Consider the following 21792-nt stretch of genomic DNA (forward strand, 5'->3'; position numbering starts at 1 on the left):
AGCACACAATACATAGAATAGAGAAAATAAGAACAGAACAGTATTGTGCAATGCATAATGCATTGTTGGGTGCTTTGATTTGTTCCAAAATTCAAAGGATTGGACTATGTGCCGACGTTGGAGAGCACCGACATGGCACGGCTCGGCTTTACCAAAGTCTTGTGCTGCAATTACCTAGTCGTAGCAACTTGATTGATCATTGATCATTGATCACTTCACATGACCTGGGCCTTACTTTACTTGGAATCATAACCAAACTTCGTGTATCATTATCAATGCCTATATGGTAGATAGTGTGGACTGCGGGGATTAGACTTTTTCACGTGGTGGTCTGGACGTGAAGCCAAGGCCCCAATGCAATTATCCGTGTTACCGTCCACGTGCAGTCCTAAGATTAAGGATGGATATTGTTGTCGTTGTTGTGGATTTCAGCTGATTAGAAAGTTGAGAGGGCTGAGCTGAAGCTGGTTCTTTAAATTGGATGAATGAAGCGTTTCGGAAGGCTTTTTGTAGGGATGGCAATTTCTATACTATTCGGGGGTATTCATTTTTACCTTTTCCAATGGAACAGGTTTTTTTACTTAAATGATGAGTTTTGGGGCGGTTATAGGTTTTAGAATTTTATAACATGTATGGGTACGGGTAAAGTATTATGTTAAATCCAATCTTCCCCAATTTACATATTATTAAAAAGCATTTAAACTTTATATACTAGGTGCTGAATTTAATAATATTTTGAATTTTATATGAAGAATAACTAATAGTTTATATATATTTTTTATATTTCTTTATCAAATAATTAGATACAGGTTTTAAAATCCAACTACAATGAGTTTTGAAACGGGTGCATGTTGAAAGGTTTAAGGAGGCGGATCAAATCTAGAATTTACAAAACCCTCCCCCTTACCATCCCTATCTTTCTGGTGTTTTGGATTGAGTCGGGCCCCATATGAGAATGTCATAAGCTGTGTTTGGTAAAATTTCGGAAAGCCAATATGACATGGGCTTTTCAAATGTTCAAACCACAGCTCAATTACTACACCCCACCCAAACACAGAAGCCCTCCCAAATGAGCCGATTGGATTTTATTCGGATTTTTCGCCAAAACATAGCTTCAGTTCTTCTAAACGGGGAGTCACAAGAATCAGATGATTAAGCTTGAATGGGTTATTGGCCAAGACATCTGGTTCAGTCCTGTCTTCAAGCAAATGGCAACCTATCATGATTCATGAAGCGCCGGTTGGCCCGGTTCTTGGATTCTGCACTGCACTGATGAAAGTGGGTAATTCAATGAGGTAGCAGCGGAGATTTAGGAGGGGTCAATTATATAAAACAGTAAAACACCACTTAGAGAGAGAGAGAGAGTAGATTATTACTACATATATGGATACGCCTAAAATCGCGCATTAATCGATGCCGCTGGAAGAAAGCGCTTGGCTCAACTAAAAGAGTTAAGAAGAGAATCACAATTTAAATTGAAATTAAAGGGGAGGTGTTCGTCTTGAATACCTTGCTCTGAAAACAAGATAGGAACCATACAAATTACCAAACCTGTTTTGCAGTTTACAAAGAATTCCCCTTAATTTTATCTCTTAAGAAGATAGTAGAGAAGGTAGAAAAAAGTTGAGCAAATCAAATGGACAGTGAGAAGAGCAACACTGCTTCACTCTTTCTCCAAACCTTCATCAGGCTGGCTGGCTTTCTGCGATATTGGCAGTGTTAATGGCACCCCCATGAATCAAATTTATAGAGACATGAATGAAATACATAATAATATTAATTTCAGTCTTTATTACCACAAACAATAACCATAGTCGACGCTCGATTCGACAGAGAGGAGAAATACATAAAAGTAGGATTCCCTTCCAATCTTACATCCACCAAGTCATCTCTCTTCCCAACACTTTTCATCATATACATATATACCCAACCCAATAGAGACAACAAGTAGAGAATAGAAGATGATCCAGCCACCAGCCAGCGGATGTAATATACCATATAATGAAACAAACAGAGCTTGCTTGAATTATCAATTATACATCCCTGTCCCTTTGGCATTCAGGTGGCATTTTAGGGTACCTCACCCTATCAGTACAGTAGTTGTAGATGGTATATTTGTCGCGGACCCACTTAAGCCTCCTGTACTGGAAACCATCCAGATCTTGGAACTCCTTCTGATCCCACCACTTGGTTCCTTGTGTGCGACAAAACCTAGCATTCACAGACTCCTCACACCCATCTATGTGGAAGCTCCTGTAAGAAGCAAGGAAGGGAGCTCTGGACCAGTCCGTCTTCTCAAGACCACCCCTCGTGGCCCAGTCATCCGCATTCCACAAGCTCGAATATATCTTCATGGGCTGGTAGAAAGGGAACTTCAGTCCCAAATCTTTGCAGTTCTTGAAAGTCCTGATTGGAACATCGTCCACAAAAAACCTGTGGCATCCACCAATCAAACCCCATATCATATCATACTCATATATCACATATCCTATAAAAGTGGCATTTGTAGTGAAGCAAAGGCAGTAGAAAAAGGAAACTAAGAGGAATATATAAACCCAATTAAGCAATTACCCAATTCCAGCTGCTAAATGAGAAAAATTAAATATATTAAAAGGGAAAAAGGAAGACTGGGTGAGCCTCTCACTCTCAGCCTCTTATCTTATTTATTGAAGGGTGAGAAGCTACGGGATAAGAGTTCACAAAGCACGTCCCATGGCGATTTGGTCCATTTAATTTTGATAGAAAGCTTTCATGGGGTTATGTTTCAACTTTGGATGCTGATTGTTGTTGACAAGAAATAAAGAAAAAAGAGACCCTAGGTGGGGGTGTGTAGTACAACTTAAAAGCAAAATATTACTGAGCTTACGGTTCTGTAATACAATATGCCCTCTTCTTTTGAATTTAGGCATTCTTATTCACATTCTCTCGTGGAGATTTAATTTAACCTCTAGAATTTCTTCCTTTTTTTCCAGAATTAATAGGAACCATGAGAACAGTGAATGCTAATAACTACTAATCAAAGACACGATGATTATTGTTCATTAATGTTAAAAAAAAACAAAATTTTCTGTTCTAAGGCTTTAATATTTGTGCTCTTATCATCAGCAATTTCTAAACCCAGTGAAGAAGAAAGATTTTGGATTGTTCGTTCAGCATTTAAAATAACACAATGGAAAGAGATAAAGAAAAGCTTACACTATCTGAAACAGGTTCCAGAGAACCGAGTAGGAGTGGAAGTCTTTGGTTGGGTCAAACCAGAGATAGATCCTTTGTTCTCTGTCACCCTTCCCTCCAGTGAAGACATTTGTCTGTAAAATATATGGTTGGCCTGTCCTGTTTCCCAAGAACTCAAAGTCTATCTCATCGTGCTCCGAGTTTTGAGAAGATAGCTAAGGAAAACCAATGCAACAACAAGATAGATTAGAACACAGAGAAAAGAAGAGGTGAAAAATCAATATTGTTCTAATGGATGGGTTTAGAATACAACTGGAACGAAATCACTTACATAGAAAGCAGTTACTGTTCCAGCAGAGTCCCCTGGAACTAACTTTATATCCATGCTGAAGTGGCCAAACAAGTAAGAACCCTTGGATTGAAAGCCAGTACCTAAGCAGAGAAAAACCGATGAAGCAGAAGCCCATGAGGTTGTTTCTAGAGTAGGTAAAGCAATCTGAGTAAATGTTCTGGTGGGATGGTTTTCTGATTTCTTACCTGTGTATTTATCCAATGAGAGCTGAACCTCGTTACCTCCATTGAAGTACTTAATGTGATCAAAAGCCCATGTTGGAACATAGTTACGATAAAAGGGTACATTCACAGGCTTCCTTGGTGGAGTAGCCAATGTTCCCTGCGCCAAGAAACCTAAACACAGAACCCAGAGAAAAGAAGCCATATTTCTGCAAAACAAAAACAAAAGCAATGCAAATTTCGTAAACCCACGCAGTGGAAAGTCGCTGAGAAACGAAAGAGTAGAAATGGAAGGGAAGTGGATTACCCCGAAGGCGAGGGCGAGAGAATGAGAGAATGAGAGAAAGGGTAAGGGTTCCCTGTGGGAAAAAAGGGACAGTGTGCAAGTCCTTTTGTAGGCTGATGGTGCCACTATTATTAGTATTAAATAAATCCATAAAAAAATTATTAGTATTAAATATTATTTTTTGACGCATTGTGAAAGGAATATATAAAATAATTTTATGGTGGCAATACAGCTATGCTTCTGCCTCTACTCGAGGGCTTCAATAATTTGCTTACCACGTTGAACTGTCTATAATATATACTTTGGTGAGGTTGGATTTAAGTTCATAAGTATTAACTATTAACACACACACACACTCGAGAGAGGAATGCGACGTCCGCAGCTACTATGTTTGGCATCCAATTTGATCAACATTTTGATATTTAATTTGGGGGCTTAAGCTGATTGCAAGAAGATTTAGAACTTTTTATTTTGTTTATGAAAAATAATAAAATAAAAAATATGGAGAGTGAAACTGAAGAGTGAAGAGGCACACAGTAGTATTCCCTTTAACCAGTTACAACATGATCGTTTGCAACCTTTAACTATGTGTCAATCCCATTTAAAAATAATATCTCTAAAATAAGCAAGTAGAAGTAGTTTGACTGGAATTTATGATCTTATTCTCATAGGTGGGTTGGGAAATTGATACCCTACATCTACTGGGATAGACCAGATTTCAAAGCATAACATTAATTTTTCTTCTCTACCGATCGAGTGTAAGTGTAGGTGTAGGTGTTATTTTTCAATAATTTTACCACGCTGCCATCTGCGACGCTAGCTGGAGATTGGTTGCATCACTATTCACTACATAATACTTAACACTCAACACAGACCGAGTCTGAGGCAAGACAGACTATTATAGACCAGATAAAAGAATAAAAGAAACGAAAGTAAGACGAGGATAAGTTTATCTGTAAATACAAAAAAGAAAACATTTTATTTATCGGGCATTATTTGTATTTTGTACAACTATCCGAAGATGAAAAATAATATATATATATATATATATATATATATATATATATATATTTATCTCCGTCGTGGTCGTCCATCTAAATAAAGTAGTATGTGAAATTAATATTAGGAGAGATGACAAAAGTTATATAAAGACCGGCGGCCCGACCCATCATATATGTATGTATGGCAAAGGGCCCAATTCAGTGTTTTTGTTTTTGCCCAAAGCGAGGCGACCGTGACATGCAGGTGCACCGTGCACTGCCTCTCTATTGTATTGTGATTTGCGAAACAATTGATTAAGGGCCAATTCTCAATTAACAGAAGAGAAGACTGTTGGCAAAAGAGTATGAAAGAGGGAGAGGATTAGGAACGCTGATTATTCACTGTTGAGGAAGATTGTTTCTTCCTAATATCCTAACTTTGTGTTTTATAAATATATAAAAGGAAGCATGTATATAGTTGGTAAGGGACCCACGAGGCACGTGGCTGGTCTGGTATCGTTAACAGTCTGAATTCTGTAGGTGGCCGGAAACATGTTATTGCTGGGGCTGGAGCTTTGGACTGGAGCTGGAATGTACAGAGATTTTGACAAGGAAAAGGAACCCTCAACAAACTTTCCTCTCCTAAATCCTAATAGGCTATGACCTATCATCGTCATCGTCATTATCTTCGTCTTAGAACCAGATACGTGGAATGATGTTTTGGGAAGAAAAGAATCACGTGGAAGATAATGTGGTGTACCACCCCAATCCGAGCATGTGGGGACAGGACCACACACTACACGATACTACTGTCTGGACTCTGGACAACCCTGTCCGCTATCCCTTGATTCAGTTTCAATCTGGGGGGTTCCTGAAAAAGCAGTAAGCACTATCCGATTCCGATTCGGCGATTCCTACTCCGATAAGCTAGTGGTGCAGCGGCCGTGTGGGTGCCTCGCCATGCCCCACCAGTTTTTTTTACTTTGTCTCGTGGTTGTGGAGCATCACCTCAACTTCTTACAGGCTACAGCACGTGCCTCGTCGTAACTAGTGCTTCTTTTTTTTTTTCTTGGAAGCTCAACCTAATTAATTATAAATTGTAATGTGGAAATTAACAAAGTAATTAAAGTATGGTTGGGTGCAGCAGGTAGCGGTGAGTCTGACTTTTAATATTATACATGCTGCATGAAGGGATGCACCCTTCTTATTTTACTATTTCTTAAAAGGAGAAAATGTATGTGGTGTACTGGTGTGAATGTGATTTCCCAAAAGCCAAAAGCCAAAAGCCAAAAGCCAAAAGCATGCAATCCATCTATCTAATTTCTAAAATTGAATCACATTACCTTGGTCTCCAGATTTAGGTATAACACATGCATACACATTACAGCTGATGTGGTTGATTTCTAGCCTTTTTGGTAGGTAGGGCCCATTGAGTAATGGGCTTTGGCCTTTGTCTTTGTGTCTCCTGTAACTGCCTATACTACAACAAGTAGTACAGACTGAGATGTGGGCACATGCATTCAAAAGTAGAGCCCATGACCATGAGGAAGGTACGTAGTAACTTATTGGTACAAGGTAAGAAAGTAACAATATTAATAAGATGCAAGAGGGGAGAGAGAAAGGGAGAGATGATTGATTGATAGATTCCTCAGAAATTAATACGAAAAGATGTCCAAATATACCTCCCCAGGATGATGATTGTTTGTTGATTACAATTACATTAGCTAGCTGTTAATCACGCCATACAGATTAGCAATTAGCATTGGATCCTTCAACGAAATGAAAGGGCACACGCATGCACATTCTCAGTTGCCATTTAACCTCACCACTCACCATACTTAATTACGTACTCTGATCAAACAATTTTGTAACAATTAATTATATTATGGCATTAATTATTGTTTATATTATATACTTAAAAGAATGATTACGCCGTGGGCATGCTAATTAATATTGGTGGACTAGATTATATATATATATATATAATTATAAATTGGAAATGATCATCAGTAGCCCAAGCAAGCGCTTCACTGTTTCCATCACTTTGATAGAAGAAGAAGAAGAAGATGCATTTGGTTAGTATCAAGGTTGGCTCTCAGTTTTAAAATGGGAATCTGTTGCTGCCGTGGGCATGGTTATTAAGATGCATTGGTTGGTATCAAGGTTGGAAACAATGGTTTCACCAGTTTTTATTTATATATAATATATGGTAGAGAACAAAAGAGACAGATGCTCCTCGCATTTCCAATTTTTTATACGAGAGTAGCATAATTAATTAAGTATCGCCTAATCTTCATCTGTTTCCGGCAGGCAAATCGCAAATGTTGCCATTTAATGACACAAGTGGGTGAACCTTTAAAAAAAACAAAAAACTAGTCCAAAACCCAGACAACCCAATTAAAAACAACTTGGATCAATTCTCGTTAACAAAATAAACTATGGGAATTTTGCAAGGAGGACTGGACTATATATGTGGGTAACTAGCTAGGTTGTTAATGGGCATTGGTTTAATTAATTTTTCTTCTTTAATTACATGCATATAATAAATAAGATGTCCCCGTGCATTTCTAAAAAATAAAATTAATTAAAAACAAAAGACGACTGATGTTCCCACACCTAGCTACATGAATATCGAAAGCCTACGAAGAAAGAAGTTGAATTGAAGCAAGTAATTTAATTTAATTAATTAAGCAACTGCATACATAATGACGAGTGTAGTTTTAGTAAAATGAAATAATGCATAAAATTACTGAAGCTGATCACCATGCATGCATTAAGCATTATGCATCAGTCAACAATTATAAGGTCTTATATTTTCTTGTTTGGTGGTGTTTTTCTATTTATTGATTTGAAAGCTGCACAATGTATAGCCAATCCTGCTGCCTAGTGGTATTAAGAAATGGCTACTTTGACCTAACAACGAATCTGGTGCCTGGTGGTATGATTATGATTCTTAGTTGTCTTGAGGCATGCAGGCATGCAGGCATGAACCCAACCCAACCCAACCCTTCTATAGTCTATACACATATATCTCCCAAGTTGCACATGTGGATGTGCCCTACCCCCCTACATTATTATGGATTTATGGAACCAAGGCTTTACATGCAACTGGAAATAACTCAGAAAAAAAAAAAAAAAACTTTGTTTGTTGTAGCTTATGATCATCAGTTTTACAAGACTAATTGAATTCCGTAGTAACCAAATTAACATAAATACATATATGGCCGCCCAAACCATGACTGTGCTTTCTGGACTGGTAGAAACCTTTTCTCCATACATCCTAATTTTGGCCACCAGTTCATCCATCTTCCACACGCCACCCAAGGTTCAAACTTCAAAGTAATTGATATTGCAGATGTTAGACACAGTTTCAGAATTACATTTTTTTTTAAGATATTCATGGAGATATATGCTTGGGAAACGCATGCAGCACAGATACCATACCATGTGTATACACATGGATAGGCGCTCCATTAATTGCTCTTGCGTTTAAGTTTAACCTAGAGCTGTAAAACGGGCCCGTGTTGACTCGGCAGATTTGGCAAGGCATGGCCCTCGTGTGTCCCGTGAAATGTGCAAGCCATGCCATGCCGGTCCATAGGCCGTCTCGACTGTGCCTCTTTTTTCTGGGATATTTTAGGGTTTGGCTTGGCACAGCCCATGGCCCGAGTCTGTACAGGTCCTGCCCGTGTCACAAGCTGTGTTAGGTTGGCAAATTCAGCAAGCCATGGCCCATGTGCGGCCCGTGCAAAGTGTAAGTCATGTTGTGTCACCCCACAGACCGTCTCGGGCTGTGCCTCCCTCCTCTTGATATTTTGGGGGTCGGCCTAGCATAGCCCACAGCCCGAGCCTGTGCAGGCCACGGGCCAGGTTGGTCCATGGACCGGACCAAAGCTATTTACTTAAAAAAAATTGACAAAAATCTTGAAATTTTTATTTTATATGAATTTTGATGTATATAATTGTTTATATATACAATAATTAAATAAAATAGTATAATAAAATTGAAAACAATTATTGCACTGCTGTTACATGAGAAAACGGTGTTGTATAATACAATTGTTTATATATACAATAGGTGTTTGGGATTGTTTATATATACAATAACAATAACAATAACAATAACAATAACAATAACAATAACAATAACAATAACAATAACAATAACAATAACAATAATAATAATAATAATAATAATAATAATAATAATAATAATAATAATATATTATTATTATTATTATTATTATTATTATTATTATTATGAGGTGTGCATGAGGCACATGAGGTGTATGCCTCTAGCATGTCTCATGAAAAGTGTATGAGGCCTACACCTCAAAGGTGTCAATGCCTCTGGCATACACCTCAGGGTGTTTTGGGGACCTTGCCTGGAGGTGCACCTCCCACGCCTTTTAAAACATTGATACAAAATATACCTACAAAATCTAAAAATACCTAAACAAGTCTAATTAAACTGCCCTCCTTATAACCTAAACAAAAACACTATAAAATTTCAGCCCAAAATTCCCTTTGGAATTCAATCTATCGAAGCTTCTTACTTTCCATTCCTTGATAAAATCTGAAATGTTTGAGATTTCAGACCAAAAACCTGAAGTAAACCTAACCAGTTCATCCTAAGCATTCTAAACCCTTTCTAAAACCATGCACCATCTGATAGTCCCCAAATAAACCCCTTAAATCTAAAATCATGCACCATCTTATATGCACCAATATCCAACTTTGGGTATCGGGCATATCGATATTTTGATCCTTGATTTTCACTTTAAATCTCACTTTAGATCCTCTTACCCTATTCAATCCTAAATTAGAGTAAATCGATATGAAAATTAACAAGTACAAAATGAATTCATTTGTTATTGGTAATTGATCAAAGAAATTTTATTAATAAACGTCATTAAATGATAAATACAAGAAAACGAGAGTCAATAAAGTCTGTCCAAATATACAAATGAAAGCTATCACCTCTGCTATTCGCACTCAGAAAACCCCATCTCCACATACAATATATCAGCTCTATAGTAGTGTTTTAAACTCACAGTTGGATTGGTCATTGGTTGACCCATCACCCAGCAAGAACTGGGTCTGTTTCACCACCGGACTATTTTCCTAAAAAGACCGTTGATTCCCAATGACCCAGTGACCCATCCAGCTGAACCATTTGACCCAGTCACTCAGTCAGAGGTTCGATATTAATTCTGTTTCTTTTTTTTTTTTTTGCATTCTTAACCATTTCAATCTTTAGCAAAACATAATTCTTATCTATCACACTTATTTTTGTTTAATATGATGAATATATAATATTAGAGATATGCCCAAATTTTGTATGTTTTATCTATTTTATTTTTTATTTTTTATTTATTTATGAATCACACATGCACTAATTCTGAAAAATAAACCAAAAGAAAGGAGAAGAAGATGGAAGAAGAAAGAGTTCTTAAGAAAAGGGAAGAAAGAAAAGAGTGTATCAATCCTCTCTTCAGTCCCCTAATCACTTCTATTAATCTGATTGTAAATTTCAGATACAATTACAAGAGTGCTCTCAATAAGGCGGCCACTTAATGGACAACAAAAGATAGAAAACTGGCCCAATAACTAAGGCCCAGTAACTGAACCATAGCAACCTAATAACAGCACAAATAAAATAAAGAAGACTAAGGCCCATTCGGTCCATCATCTCTACAATTGCCAATGACCCAGTGGCCCAGCCAGTTGAACCATTTGACCCAGTCACTCGGTCAGAGGTTGGATATTAATTCTGTTTCTTTTTTCTTTTTTTTTTTATATTCTTAACAATTCCAATCTTTAACAAGACATAATTCTCATCTAACACACTTATTTTTGTTAAATATGACGAATATATAATATTAGAGATATGCCCAATTATTGTGTATTTTTATCTATTTCCAACTTTTTATTTATTTATATGACATCATGGGTTGATCCGTTTGACCCAGACACTGCTCTATAGTAGGGGATATGATCCTAATATAAGCATTATCAGTTTACTCGGTCAATAACAGGCCAATCAGATACATTTGCCAAACTTAGGGTCATAACAAATGAAGAGTTGAAACTTAAGAATAATGCTTTTTTCCCCTAATCTGATGTGATACTTCCAAGGACCTGCAGCCCCACCCCTCAACCAATTGGTCATTTATAACCTCCTTCTACCACCAGCTTGTTATAACCCATAGAGCAACTCAATCTTAAACAACACAAAAGTACCAAGAGAAACTCATATGGAATCTCCTATCTATAAAATGGTTCAAAGTTGTCAACCCCCAATATGTGCCTTCTGTGCAGGGCTAGTGGTGAGCCATCCTTCATCTACTAATCTCCTATCTCTTTGTAAAATGATATAGGAGCACCTCTGTTTTATTTGGAGATAGATGGTCTCCTCTTGATTTTGTGCTCCTGTTTGAGCTGGCATTGTTTTATTTATTTTTTATCAGTAACAGAATCAAAATTTATTAAAGAAATAATGCATGTACAAATCATGGGTAGCCTCGGCTACCTCCCTGAACAAACAAGAAGAGCCTTAATATCTTTAGTCTTGCAACTGAGCGCTAGACCATTAGCCGATCTTGGAGTCCACTGGATTATCAACTGCATATCCCTTGAAAACCTTCTAAACCTTTTAATTTCATTTCTGAAATACCAAGGAGTATTTTCATTATGTTTCGGCCAGCTTATCACTATTTTGGAATATCCTTCAACTACTAGCTCTCACCCCCAGCTCCATAGCTTTTTGCATCCCAAAAATCACTGCAGCCAGTTCCGCTGTTACAGAATTATTCATTCCAATGGGTTCTGAATACAGACCCACAAGAGTTCCACTTTCATTTCTTAAAAGCCCTCTAATTCCAGACAGACCCGGATTCCCAAAGCTGCTCCTGTCAAAATTTAGTTTCAGGAAGTTAACTCAAGGGGGTTCCAATCCCTTAAAACTTTCATCTTGGCTGAGGATAAAGCTGCAATTGTTCCCCACTTCCTCATTATGTCATCAAAGGTAAGTCTGAAAATAACCTCACTGACTTGACCCAGAGAGCCACTTTTGCCATGATCCCTTCTATTAAAGCTTCCTTGTTCCTTTTCTTCTCCTCAAAGATTCGCTTATTTCTTTCTTCCCATAATGTCCAAAACACTGCTGCCCTTGTACACCTCCACAGAAGTCTTCCCCTTCTTTTTGACCAGCTGAACATAGAGGTACCAAAAAACTTGTCCAATCTCTCTGGGGTGTTCCACCTGCACCCAAAGAGAGAGACCCAACAAGATGGGGAAAGATTATTTTGTTGAGGTGCATGAGTTCTGCTACTCTTTGGTTAGCTGAGAGCCTCAGAGGAGAAAAATAACATTATGTTTTATGAAAGGAAGATGATAATAGAGGTTATGATTGACTTAATTACTATCAGTATCACACATTGGGTCTTCATTAGAGACAAACAAGGTTTTAAAAACCATTTTGGCTACCGGTTCCCAGGCCAAGCAGTCCAACTGTCCAGATTGACGAGTTGACAGTTCAACCACCCAGGTCAGTGGGTGCTGGCCAAATCAATGTTTTTGGTCCAGGGACGGTTTTAGGATGAAATGGAATCAGTTCCCATGTCAACCGGTCCGACCGTCCAGTCCAGTCCGATTTTAAAAAACAATGGATACAAGTTAAAGAGATTTCATGATTGATGATTTAGTAAAAGGTGGAGAGTGCCAGGCTGCCTCCTTTATCCTTAGATCCATTAGATCCTTACCACCTCGAAGTCTGGTTGTTTTAACTTTATGGTTTCTCAGTGGATAACCTAGATAATCAGGCATATGAAGTGTCTCAAGGAACAAAGAGGGAGAGGTGCTGCAGTTACATTCTGGACCTATTGATTAAGGTAACTTAAAGTTTCCGTTCTATGTTACAGGGTCCTTGCTTGGGATGTGGGTCAAGCTTTTTGTGGATGCAGGTGGAATAGAATTCTCAAATTGTGATTGGTAGATGTGTAGTGGGGCATGTGTTGAAAGCGGCTCAATCTTTTATTTATTTATTTGATAATTACAAGCTCAATCTTTTATTATCTAGCAGGAATTTCTTGTTCAACAAGATCTAGCAATTAGCTAACAAGTTAGCTGACTCCTGGCCAGGGGAAGCATCCAGAAAAGTTAGCTATTCAGGGGCATGGCCATTCCAACAAAGTAAAGTTGTTATAGAAGAGAAGCATGAATGCAATGAAAATTTTCACAAGTAATTTTGGTATTCAGACCATGGTTCGAATTAGGGCTGTTCACACAATTGTATAAACCGACCAACCTGATTAAACCGGACCAACTCGACCTGAGATGGTCAGTTTTTGAAAGCAGTTGGTCGACCTCGGTTAGAAAAATGTCAAAATCCGACTATTTGGTTCGGTTGCGGGTAATGCATTTAAAACATGAATTAAAACCAACTCAACCAACGTACATACATACAATGGCATAAAGACTTTCCTTGATTATTTGACTTGTGCCAGCCACTCAACTGACGTCGTTAAGACTCTACTAAGTTATAATCATTACCCTACAAAAAGTGAAAAAGAAAAAAAATATTTATAAAAGTTAAAAGGCTGCAAAGTTTGAAATCTTACACTATTTAAGCTATTGAATTGTGTTTAGGAAGGTTCTCTTGACATTACAGCCAGCCACGTGTATGTCTATAAATGGAGGCTATAATTTGATTTTGGTTTAAATGTTCAAGTCTATAGGTAGGTTTATAAACGATACAATTTGATTAGGGTTTAAGTTTAAAGACAGGTCTATAAATAGACCTATAGACAGCCTAGACTACAGTTATGATTGCATTAAAATTTGCAAAAGTTAATTTCAATTTGGTTTAAATCAAACCAATTAAACCGAAGTCGACTTAAATAACATATGTAGCTCGGTTTTTGAATATGGCCAGTCAGTTTCGGTTCGGTCGGCAAAATTAAATAAAACCAAACCGAACTGACCCGTGAACAGCCCTAGTTCGAATAGATGCCCAACATTGTAATTGTTATGTAGAAATGGATGACAAACATCATCATAAGTACAACAAATACTAGAGCCATTTATAATTGTAAAGGATAGACAATATAACACCTTATCAGCTGCTGCTTGCAAGGTAACATGGTCTCCCCATTCACCAGATCTGCATGACACAGCCAGGAAGAAAAATCATTTCTACCTTCATATTGAAGAACTATAAAATCATAAATGGTTCAAAGAAGTAATCTGGATGATATGCGATAGATTATTTCATTTTAGTTTGGTACAATGTTGCATGGATACCCCACCTTTGGAGGAGAGTCATAAATCAAAACATGTTCTGATGTTCATGAATCGACTTGTGTCCAATTTCCAAAATACACGTCAAACTCAACTATGATGCAACTCATGTAGATTTACAAAAATGCCCACCACATCAACTCTCCAAATTTAAGAATCTTCGCTTTAATGCCTCTAAACAATAGGCTAACTGTTTAAACTGTCCAATAGACAATTTAAAATTTTAAACATAACTTATGATCCATTGTTTGTTGGATCTTTTCCAATTAACATCAAAATTACAAAAACAATGAAAAACAACATGGGTTTGGTATAGTATTTCAGTATATATATATTAGCCAAGTCAGACTCCCAGACACATGTCAGATTCTGACTCTTATCTGTATCCATGCAACATGGGTTTGGTATAGTATTTCAACTTCACTTCATCACCACCTGAAATGGATTATTCAGGTTGTAAAGAGATCATTTTCAAGAAACCTCTAATACCTCATTCCAATGTTTTGATAACAACCTGGAACAGATCCATTTTAGATGATAAACTTGTGCTCTAATATGTAAATAAAAATAATAATGAAATCACTCCATGCAAGATTACATTCAAACAAGATTTTAGTGAATGACAAAAAAAAATATATTGAATTAATAACACCTCAAGCAAGTAGCCTACTTGGCCATTTTCTTGTAATAGCTTTTGTACTTCATGGGGACATAGCCTTCATACAAAGAACTGTAGTCTTTAAGCTGCAGCAAGAAAAAAGAAAGAGAATGTAGGAAACTAACATATTTCTCATGTCTTTAGGAACCACTAAATAATAAAAGAAAAGTTCTTATTAAATGTAATGTTGAGGTCAGAGTGAGAGTGGGAGAGAGAGAGAGAGATTCAAATGCAACAATTACATAAAATGGAAGTAGGAAGCCACTCCTAATGAATCCTCCCCAAACCACAGACCATGTCAAATTCTCCTTCTCTTTTAGGGTCGGTTTGGTTCCTTGGAAGAGGTGCCTGAAATCGGAATCAGAAAGGCTCATTCTGATTCCAGCCATTTGTTTGGTTGGAATGGGATTCTAGAGCTTCTCAAAAAGTAGAGGGCTCCTAGCAAAAAAATGAAAACCTAATACACCAAACCCTAGTATTAATAAAGAATCAGTAAAATAACAAAACATTAATTAAGTAATCATATATCAATAATTAAATAATACTAAAACAATAGTACTATAATAAAATATTAATATAATATAACTAAGTAATAATAAAATAACAATAAGAATACAATAATAATAAACTATTATATAATAATATATTAGTAATTAAATAATAATATTAAAGTATTGTTAAAATTAAAAAAAACAAAAATGATAAAATATTAGTAAAGTAATAACAAAAAATAATATATTAACAAAATATTCATAAATTAGTAATAAAATAACAAAATAATAATATATTAATAATAAAGTATAATAAAAATAAACTAATACAAAACTGAAAATTTTGATTGGTTTTGATTCCAATTTCCAAATGAACCAAATAGCAATAATTGGAATCCAACTCTGATTTCCATCTGAAGCAAACAGGCATTGGGAATAGGCGATTCTGATTCTGATACCAGGGGATTTCAATTCCAATCCTGACCGCAAACCAAACAGACCCTCAGTACATAACTATAAAGTAATTATATAAAGGGGAAAACATCACATATAGGACTACTATGTGCGAAAGAGACTTTTTCTTGTATCTATTGAAATTTATTCATTACAAAATAAAAAATAGGAACAAAAATCTGAATACAGGTAACATTTTCAGATTTTTACATCAAATTTGGAGCTAGCCTAATGCTACTCCCCAATGATCAATGACTACCAAAAGTCCAAAACACCACTAGATCAGCTACTTTGATGAATAAGATCCCCAATAAGGGAGTATAAGTGAGTACTAAACTCCTAAGAGTTTGAATTTTCTAATCAATAAGCTACAGGAACCTGGATGAGGGTATTTGATCATCTCAATGGAACAACTCAAGTCAACAAAAGCTTTAATCTCAAATATTTGGGATCAGCTACATGAATCCTGTTCTGCCACTGTGCTCTATCAATAGCCATGTTTTCTGTCAAGTAGGGATTCTTTACTTCATAGGTCATCGAAATTACGATGTTTTCTTTGGGCTGAAGCTTGCAAGTGACAACTTTGCAATTTTGGTGAACAGTAACCTGAGCACTACTACCTCTATAAATATATCTTGTAACCCATGTTTTAAGGAGAGAATAAACTGCAATGAAGTTCACTGTCTTGCCTTAATAAACAATTCTCTAAAGTTTGAAAACTAAACAACACGATCAGAACTGCACTGTCTTGCCTTAATAAGCAAATTCCCAAACATTTAGCCAAGTTTCTACAAATACTTGGCTATGGTTCTTGAAGCCCATATTACTTAATCCAAAGGTAATGTCTTAACCACAGTCTGGACTACAACTCAACAGTAACAAAAAATAGGTGTATAAACATGTCCTATAAATTTATTCATAAAATGGTGCTTGGCTACGCAATGGAAGAAAGGTAAACACAACAATATGGTAACACTGGAACCTGAAAAACACTCATAAAATACCTGCTTTACAACTTCTTTGCGGACATATTTATGATGCTCAGGTGACTTGTACATCTGGTCTGAAAGTGCACGAAACTGCAAAATATGAGAATAAAAACAACACAAAAAGTTCAAGAAATCTACCTTGCTGTCATGAAACATCTCTTCATTGAAGGACACAGACCTGACAATTGCCATCTCCAGTGACCTTTACTTCACATAAGCCATAAACCTTTAGCCTACATACAGCATTTGATGATAAAATAATCACTTGGAACATTACCTATCACACAAAATCTACATAAGGAAACATAAGACAAGCATCTGAAGCAAACTTGCAAATAATGAAGACTGGCACAAACATAACGAATTGCATAACATGCAGTGTATCATGTAAAATGCCTGTATGTACAGCTATACACATTATAGACAAAAGAATATTGCTTGTCATGCAAAAGTTCATTTCAATCATGTAAATACTTGCATATACTTTTGAATCATGCATCTCTTTTTTTACAAAGGTAAGAACTTAAGTACATATTTAAACAATAGCGCTGAAAACATGGAAATTAAAAAAAAAAAAAAACACTAAATTACCACATTCATATACTTGAAATTAAGCTAAACTCATGGAGAGACTTCAGAATCAAGTTTTAAACAAAATTTACAATAACAACACTGTTAAAAAGTAAGCAAACACATTCATTTAATAAAAGGAAGAAACTCAGCAGGATACTGAACCCTACATCTATGCCATTGATTTCAAGGTAACACTGTTCTAAATCTTCTTTTTAATCAGTAACAATGAGCCTTTTTCACAATGAGAGGGAAAAATATTAGGAAGTGTTTAGGATATGGGCCCAAATCTTTCCATATGTCTTATGCTCAAATGTTTTTTTCTTTTGAAGAGTAATATAATAAATTTTATTAAAAAGAAAAAGGTTACAAAGTAGGAGGTGACAAGAAGGCACCTCGATAAAACAAAGTGTCTTATGCTCAAATCATCAATAAGCATCATCACTTCGGTCTAACTTAGTAGACTATACCAAAAAAGGGAATTATACACATTTTAACCACTGAACCTGAAAATTACTTTTGGAAAACATTGAAGCTTATCCTTGACTCACTGTCCAAAAAATTGTCATCATCATCAGCAGCAGCAGAAGCACTTGTCTTAACCCACTTAATTGGGTTCAGTGGGATAAATGTAATTTACCACCCAAACAAACAAAACAAAATACATGCTGCCATTGTTTGTTCAAGCTGAATATATTTATTGTCTTTATCTCTTAAGTAGGACCCAACATACTAAATTGGGGGGGTACCAATCATTCAAGAAGAAGACATGGCAAATTATAGCTGGACAATACTATAGTTCTGTCTATGTTTAAATGCCATTTCCTTCAATAGTTTTCTGTTTTTTCTTTTTTTTGGTGATATGTGTAGAGGAAGAACAGAAGACTAAGCAAATAAATCATATGTTTCCTATTCCATATAAGCTATGAACAAGTTCAATTGTTAAACAAATCAAATACCTCTGTAGCAGCCGTTGGTAATCCAAACCAGCATCACTTAAATTTGGAAAGTAAGAGTTTATCCGTGGAACATGCTGAAATTTCAAAATCAGATACCAGAAAAGATTCAAATCAGTTTTTCTTCATTTAAAGCATTTATTTAAAAAATAAAAGGAACTTCAGAAACTTCAGGGATTGCAACAATTTATCACTCAATTACCAACCTGTTAATAGCAAGCAAATGATCATACAAGTGCATGTCAAAAGGAAATGCAGGAACTACAATACGTAAGCATGGGATTCATAAATGATCCCTTAAGAAGAAAAAGGAAAATTTTGAAATAAACTATTAGTTGGTTAAGTTTCTCCTTTTTTACCATTAATTTTGGACAGCAATGGTACTATTGTCATTTTACTTATCCCCACTAGATTGGTTTTTAACTAGAAGAGATTTTAACAACTTGACCTATAATTAATTTTAGATTAATGGCCTATGTTAATTCTAGGAATACTCAACCACCAAAGACAGCAGGTTACTTTACTGTTAGGTTGTCAAACAATAACTCGGATATGGACAAACCAAAAGGGCAATACCAATAAGCTTCAAATTTTCAAGATGCATTTCAATTATATGTACGGATGACAACTTAACTGACAATTTTCTCAATAGAACTAGCTTATTAGCCAATCTATACATGATTTAACAGTGCCAAAATCGTTTCATACAAAGTATACTTTCATTTTTTACAGTAAAATAAGTTCCAAATGTCTAAACTCTTAAAACAGCACACAGTAATCAGAAGATTCTAAGATCAAAGATACACAGATTTAGAATTACAGCACAAACAATAAAAAGCTCACAGGCTTAGGTGCCAGGTTAGAAAGACTCCCCACAGCACCATCTAATTTGGCATATTCTTCTGATAGTACAACAGCAATCATCTTCAATATCCTGACTACTGTTTATAGATGTAGAATGAGAACATTCACTTAAACTCTGAGTTCCTCGGTTCATCGTCCAACCCAGCAACTGCAGTCCGCTGCTTCACAAGACAAGAGCAACAACAATTACCCCACCCTGGGGAGCTGGAAAGTAGAAAAGATCTTAGAGTGTCAATAATATCATCAAATGTGTATTAAATATCCATATAATCTCATCTTGAAAAGCAGATTTCAATTTTCAGTACATGATAAAAGATGGCTAAGAATCATGTTGACAGACACGCCTACTGAGATTGCGTATCAAACCCAATCACTTCCTACAAATTACTAGCCAACATTCAGCAAGCATACAGACAGTGAGCAATGACTGTGAATAATTGCGAAAATAGGGAATCATCGCAAACTGAAACTAACTTGATTTAAAAAATGATGATCATCTAAGAAAAAAATTATTATAACAGAATAAATAAGATTATGAGTTATATAAAACTTGATAATAGAAAAAGAAAAAATTGATCAGGGTACTAAAAGAACGATGAGGGGTTACGAATGTTTGCACAATAAACCAACCAAAAGCCCGGCTTTTTAAACTTATTTACCGAGTCAGGCACTTGAAGAATCCAGGATTCAGAGATTTCCAATCCACTGAACCAATAAATCATTGGCAGAAATGGAGGAGAGGAAGCAGCACTAGTCGGGAGAGAAAGCACAAGTAAAACCAAACTTGCAGGCTTCAGATTCCATCAAAACATAAAAGAAAAGAAGTAAACAAAGAATAGAAGGTAAAACGAACCATAGAGAGACGGGTAAATGCTCGCTCTTTTAGCAATAGAATTTGTATGAAAAATTAAATCCCAGTATAACCCAGAAAAGAGAGCATTGAAAGAAAGAAATGAGTCTCAGGAAGATAACTTTCTCACCCGCAATCAAGTATCGTCAAATGCTCGGAAGTAGGGACGAGAACAGAAGAAGGCGGATGACCAACCAAAGCCAAGAAAACTTCAAACCTTTTAAATAGATGCGATTAAAATAAATAAATAAACAACATAATCAATAGGGAGAAGATCGCGAGTGGATCGATCTCTTAATTAAGGACGCGGTTATAAATCATTGCTGGAAGATGGTTTTCACTTCTCAGCTCAGCTTTGCGGCTAGCCAACGCACTCCAAGAATCCCGTGGGCTGGTGGGGGTGGCAATTGGGAGATCGGCTGTCAGGTTAAACCTGTGCTCATACCGTCCCAAGAACCTCTTGCAACCTTTCATCGGGAATATCTCCCCATAAAATAAAGCACATGAGTGGTAAGATATTTCCAATGCAATACTGTAAAAGTGTAAAGGCTGCCCTGACGGAAGCCGAACTCGGCAATTGGGCGGATTCGGGTGGATTGTGTTTTGGATTTTTTTTTTTCATCCAATTCGTCTGATCTACCAATTCGTTAATAAAACTGATTTTCATTTATATAAAATTAAATGAATTGTGTTAATTCCGGCTGAACTCAATGCAATCCGCCATTCCAATAGTCTTTTATTCATTAAATTTTTTAGAATGCATTTATTTATTAAATGAGACATATAAAAGTAGTAGAGAAATAAAACATAAATTACAGTAAAATACAAAGATTATAAAAAAAGTATTAAAAAATAAAGGGTAAAATACAAAAATCTCTCCTAAAATTTTTGACAAAAACCTCCCTTCTGTTAATAATTCAAACGGAAAACGGATAAAATTATGAAATTATCCCTGATTAATTGTCAAGGAGTCTAAAATATTTCAAAATATTAGAATTTCCCCTGCTTCCCCTTCCTCTCGCAATAGAACGGAATGACGTGATTTCTTCTTCTTCTCTGTCTCCACTGTCCCCACTCTCTTTCTTCGAATCAATTGAGTCGGAGCAACCGAGGGCACTTTTCATCTTCTTCGCGGTGGCAAGAGAGAGAGAAAAGCCTTCTCTATAAAGAAACTGGAGAACTATATTTGCATCACAAAAAAGATATTCTGATGAAGGTTGTTGCAGTTCTTAGAAAAGGCCCTATTTATCATGAATCAAGCATTTATTTATTTTTTTTCTTTTGGTTACACAATTGAAATTTTAATAATAAATCTAGGAAAACTTTCCCTCATGAATTGACTTCTGGTACCTTTCTAGTATAAATTTCCTTGTTTTTGATCCCCTAGGAATCGCTGGGCAATGCTATTACGCCAACGGTACATTCGAGGAATTTCTATGAAGTTCAATCAATTATGTCAGGCAATCTGTCCAACTCCAATTTACGGAGAGATGAACAACGGTTGATTTGCACAAGTTGTGTGCAGTGTAGGTTGTTGCCAGATAGGGTGGCATTCAACCTGGTTCACAACAAGCGGAACCTTTGCATATTTTATCAGGTCCTCTAGCTTCTTTGTAGAGAAGTTGCTCACCCTGATTGCCCTTGCTTGCCCTGAAGAAAACAAGCCCTCCATTTGCAGTCCACGTCTCTAAAAGGCACAGAGATCATG

The 21792-nt window shown here is 36.2% G+C and overlaps 1 protein-coding gene and 1 pseudogene across 2 annotated transcripts; both read right to left on the reverse strand.

Moving 5' to 3' along the window:
• Positions 1 to 1759: 1759 nt before the first annotated feature.
• On the reverse strand, positions 1760 to 4133 carry LOC104592683 (xyloglucan endotransglucosylase protein 34-like). Its single transcript, XM_010252126.3, has 5 exons — positions 3995 to 4133; positions 3712 to 3896; positions 3506 to 3606; positions 3196 to 3389; positions 1760 to 2433 (listed from the first exon to the last, which is right to left on the reverse strand). Exons 2-5 carry the CDS (start codon positions 3890 to 3892, stop codon positions 2034 to 2036), a joined length of 876 nt encoding a protein of 291 aa, XP_010250428.1. The 5' UTR covers positions 3893 to 3896; positions 3995 to 4133; the 3' UTR covers positions 1760 to 2033.
• A 6915-nt stretch (positions 4134 to 11048) lies between these two features.
• Positions 11049 to 20686, reverse strand: LOC104592684 (OVARIAN TUMOR DOMAIN-containing deubiquitinating enzyme 12-like; annotated as a pseudogene). Its single transcript, XR_016083566.1, has 8 exons — positions 20215 to 20686; positions 19214 to 19438; positions 18374 to 18447; positions 17023 to 17077; positions 16860 to 16934; positions 14924 to 14997; positions 14068 to 14116; positions 11049 to 12216 (listed from the first exon to the last, which is right to left on the reverse strand). The product of XR_016083566.1 is annotated as an OVARIAN TUMOR DOMAIN-containing deubiquitinating enzyme 12-like (transcript).
• Between the last annotated feature and the right edge of the window lie 1106 nt (positions 20687 to 21792).

Source organism: Nelumbo nucifera, chromosome 3 (genome assembly GCF_055504915.1).
Source record: "Nelumbo nucifera cultivar China Antique chromosome 3, China Antique-T2T, whole genome shotgun sequence".
Classification (NCBI taxonomy): domain Eukaryota; kingdom Viridiplantae; phylum Streptophyta; class Magnoliopsida; order Proteales; family Nelumbonaceae; genus Nelumbo; species Nelumbo nucifera.

What these genes read in the sequence shown, in the direction of transcription:
- LOC104592683 (XM_010252126.3), bottom strand. Translation starts at nt 3,892, where the DNA reads ATGGCTTCTTTTCTCTGGGTTCTGTGTTTAGGTTTCTTGGCGCAGGGA. An exon ending in CTCATTGGATAAATACACAG is followed by an intron (nt 3,607 to 3,711) that starts GTAAGAAATCAG and finishes TTCTCTGCTTAG; the next exon opens with GTACTGGCTTTCAATCCAAG. An exon ending in GAACAGTAACTGCTTTCTAT is followed by an intron (nt 3,390 to 3,505) that starts GTAAGTGATTTC and finishes GGTTTTCCTTAG; the next exon opens with CTATCTTCTCAAAACTCGGA.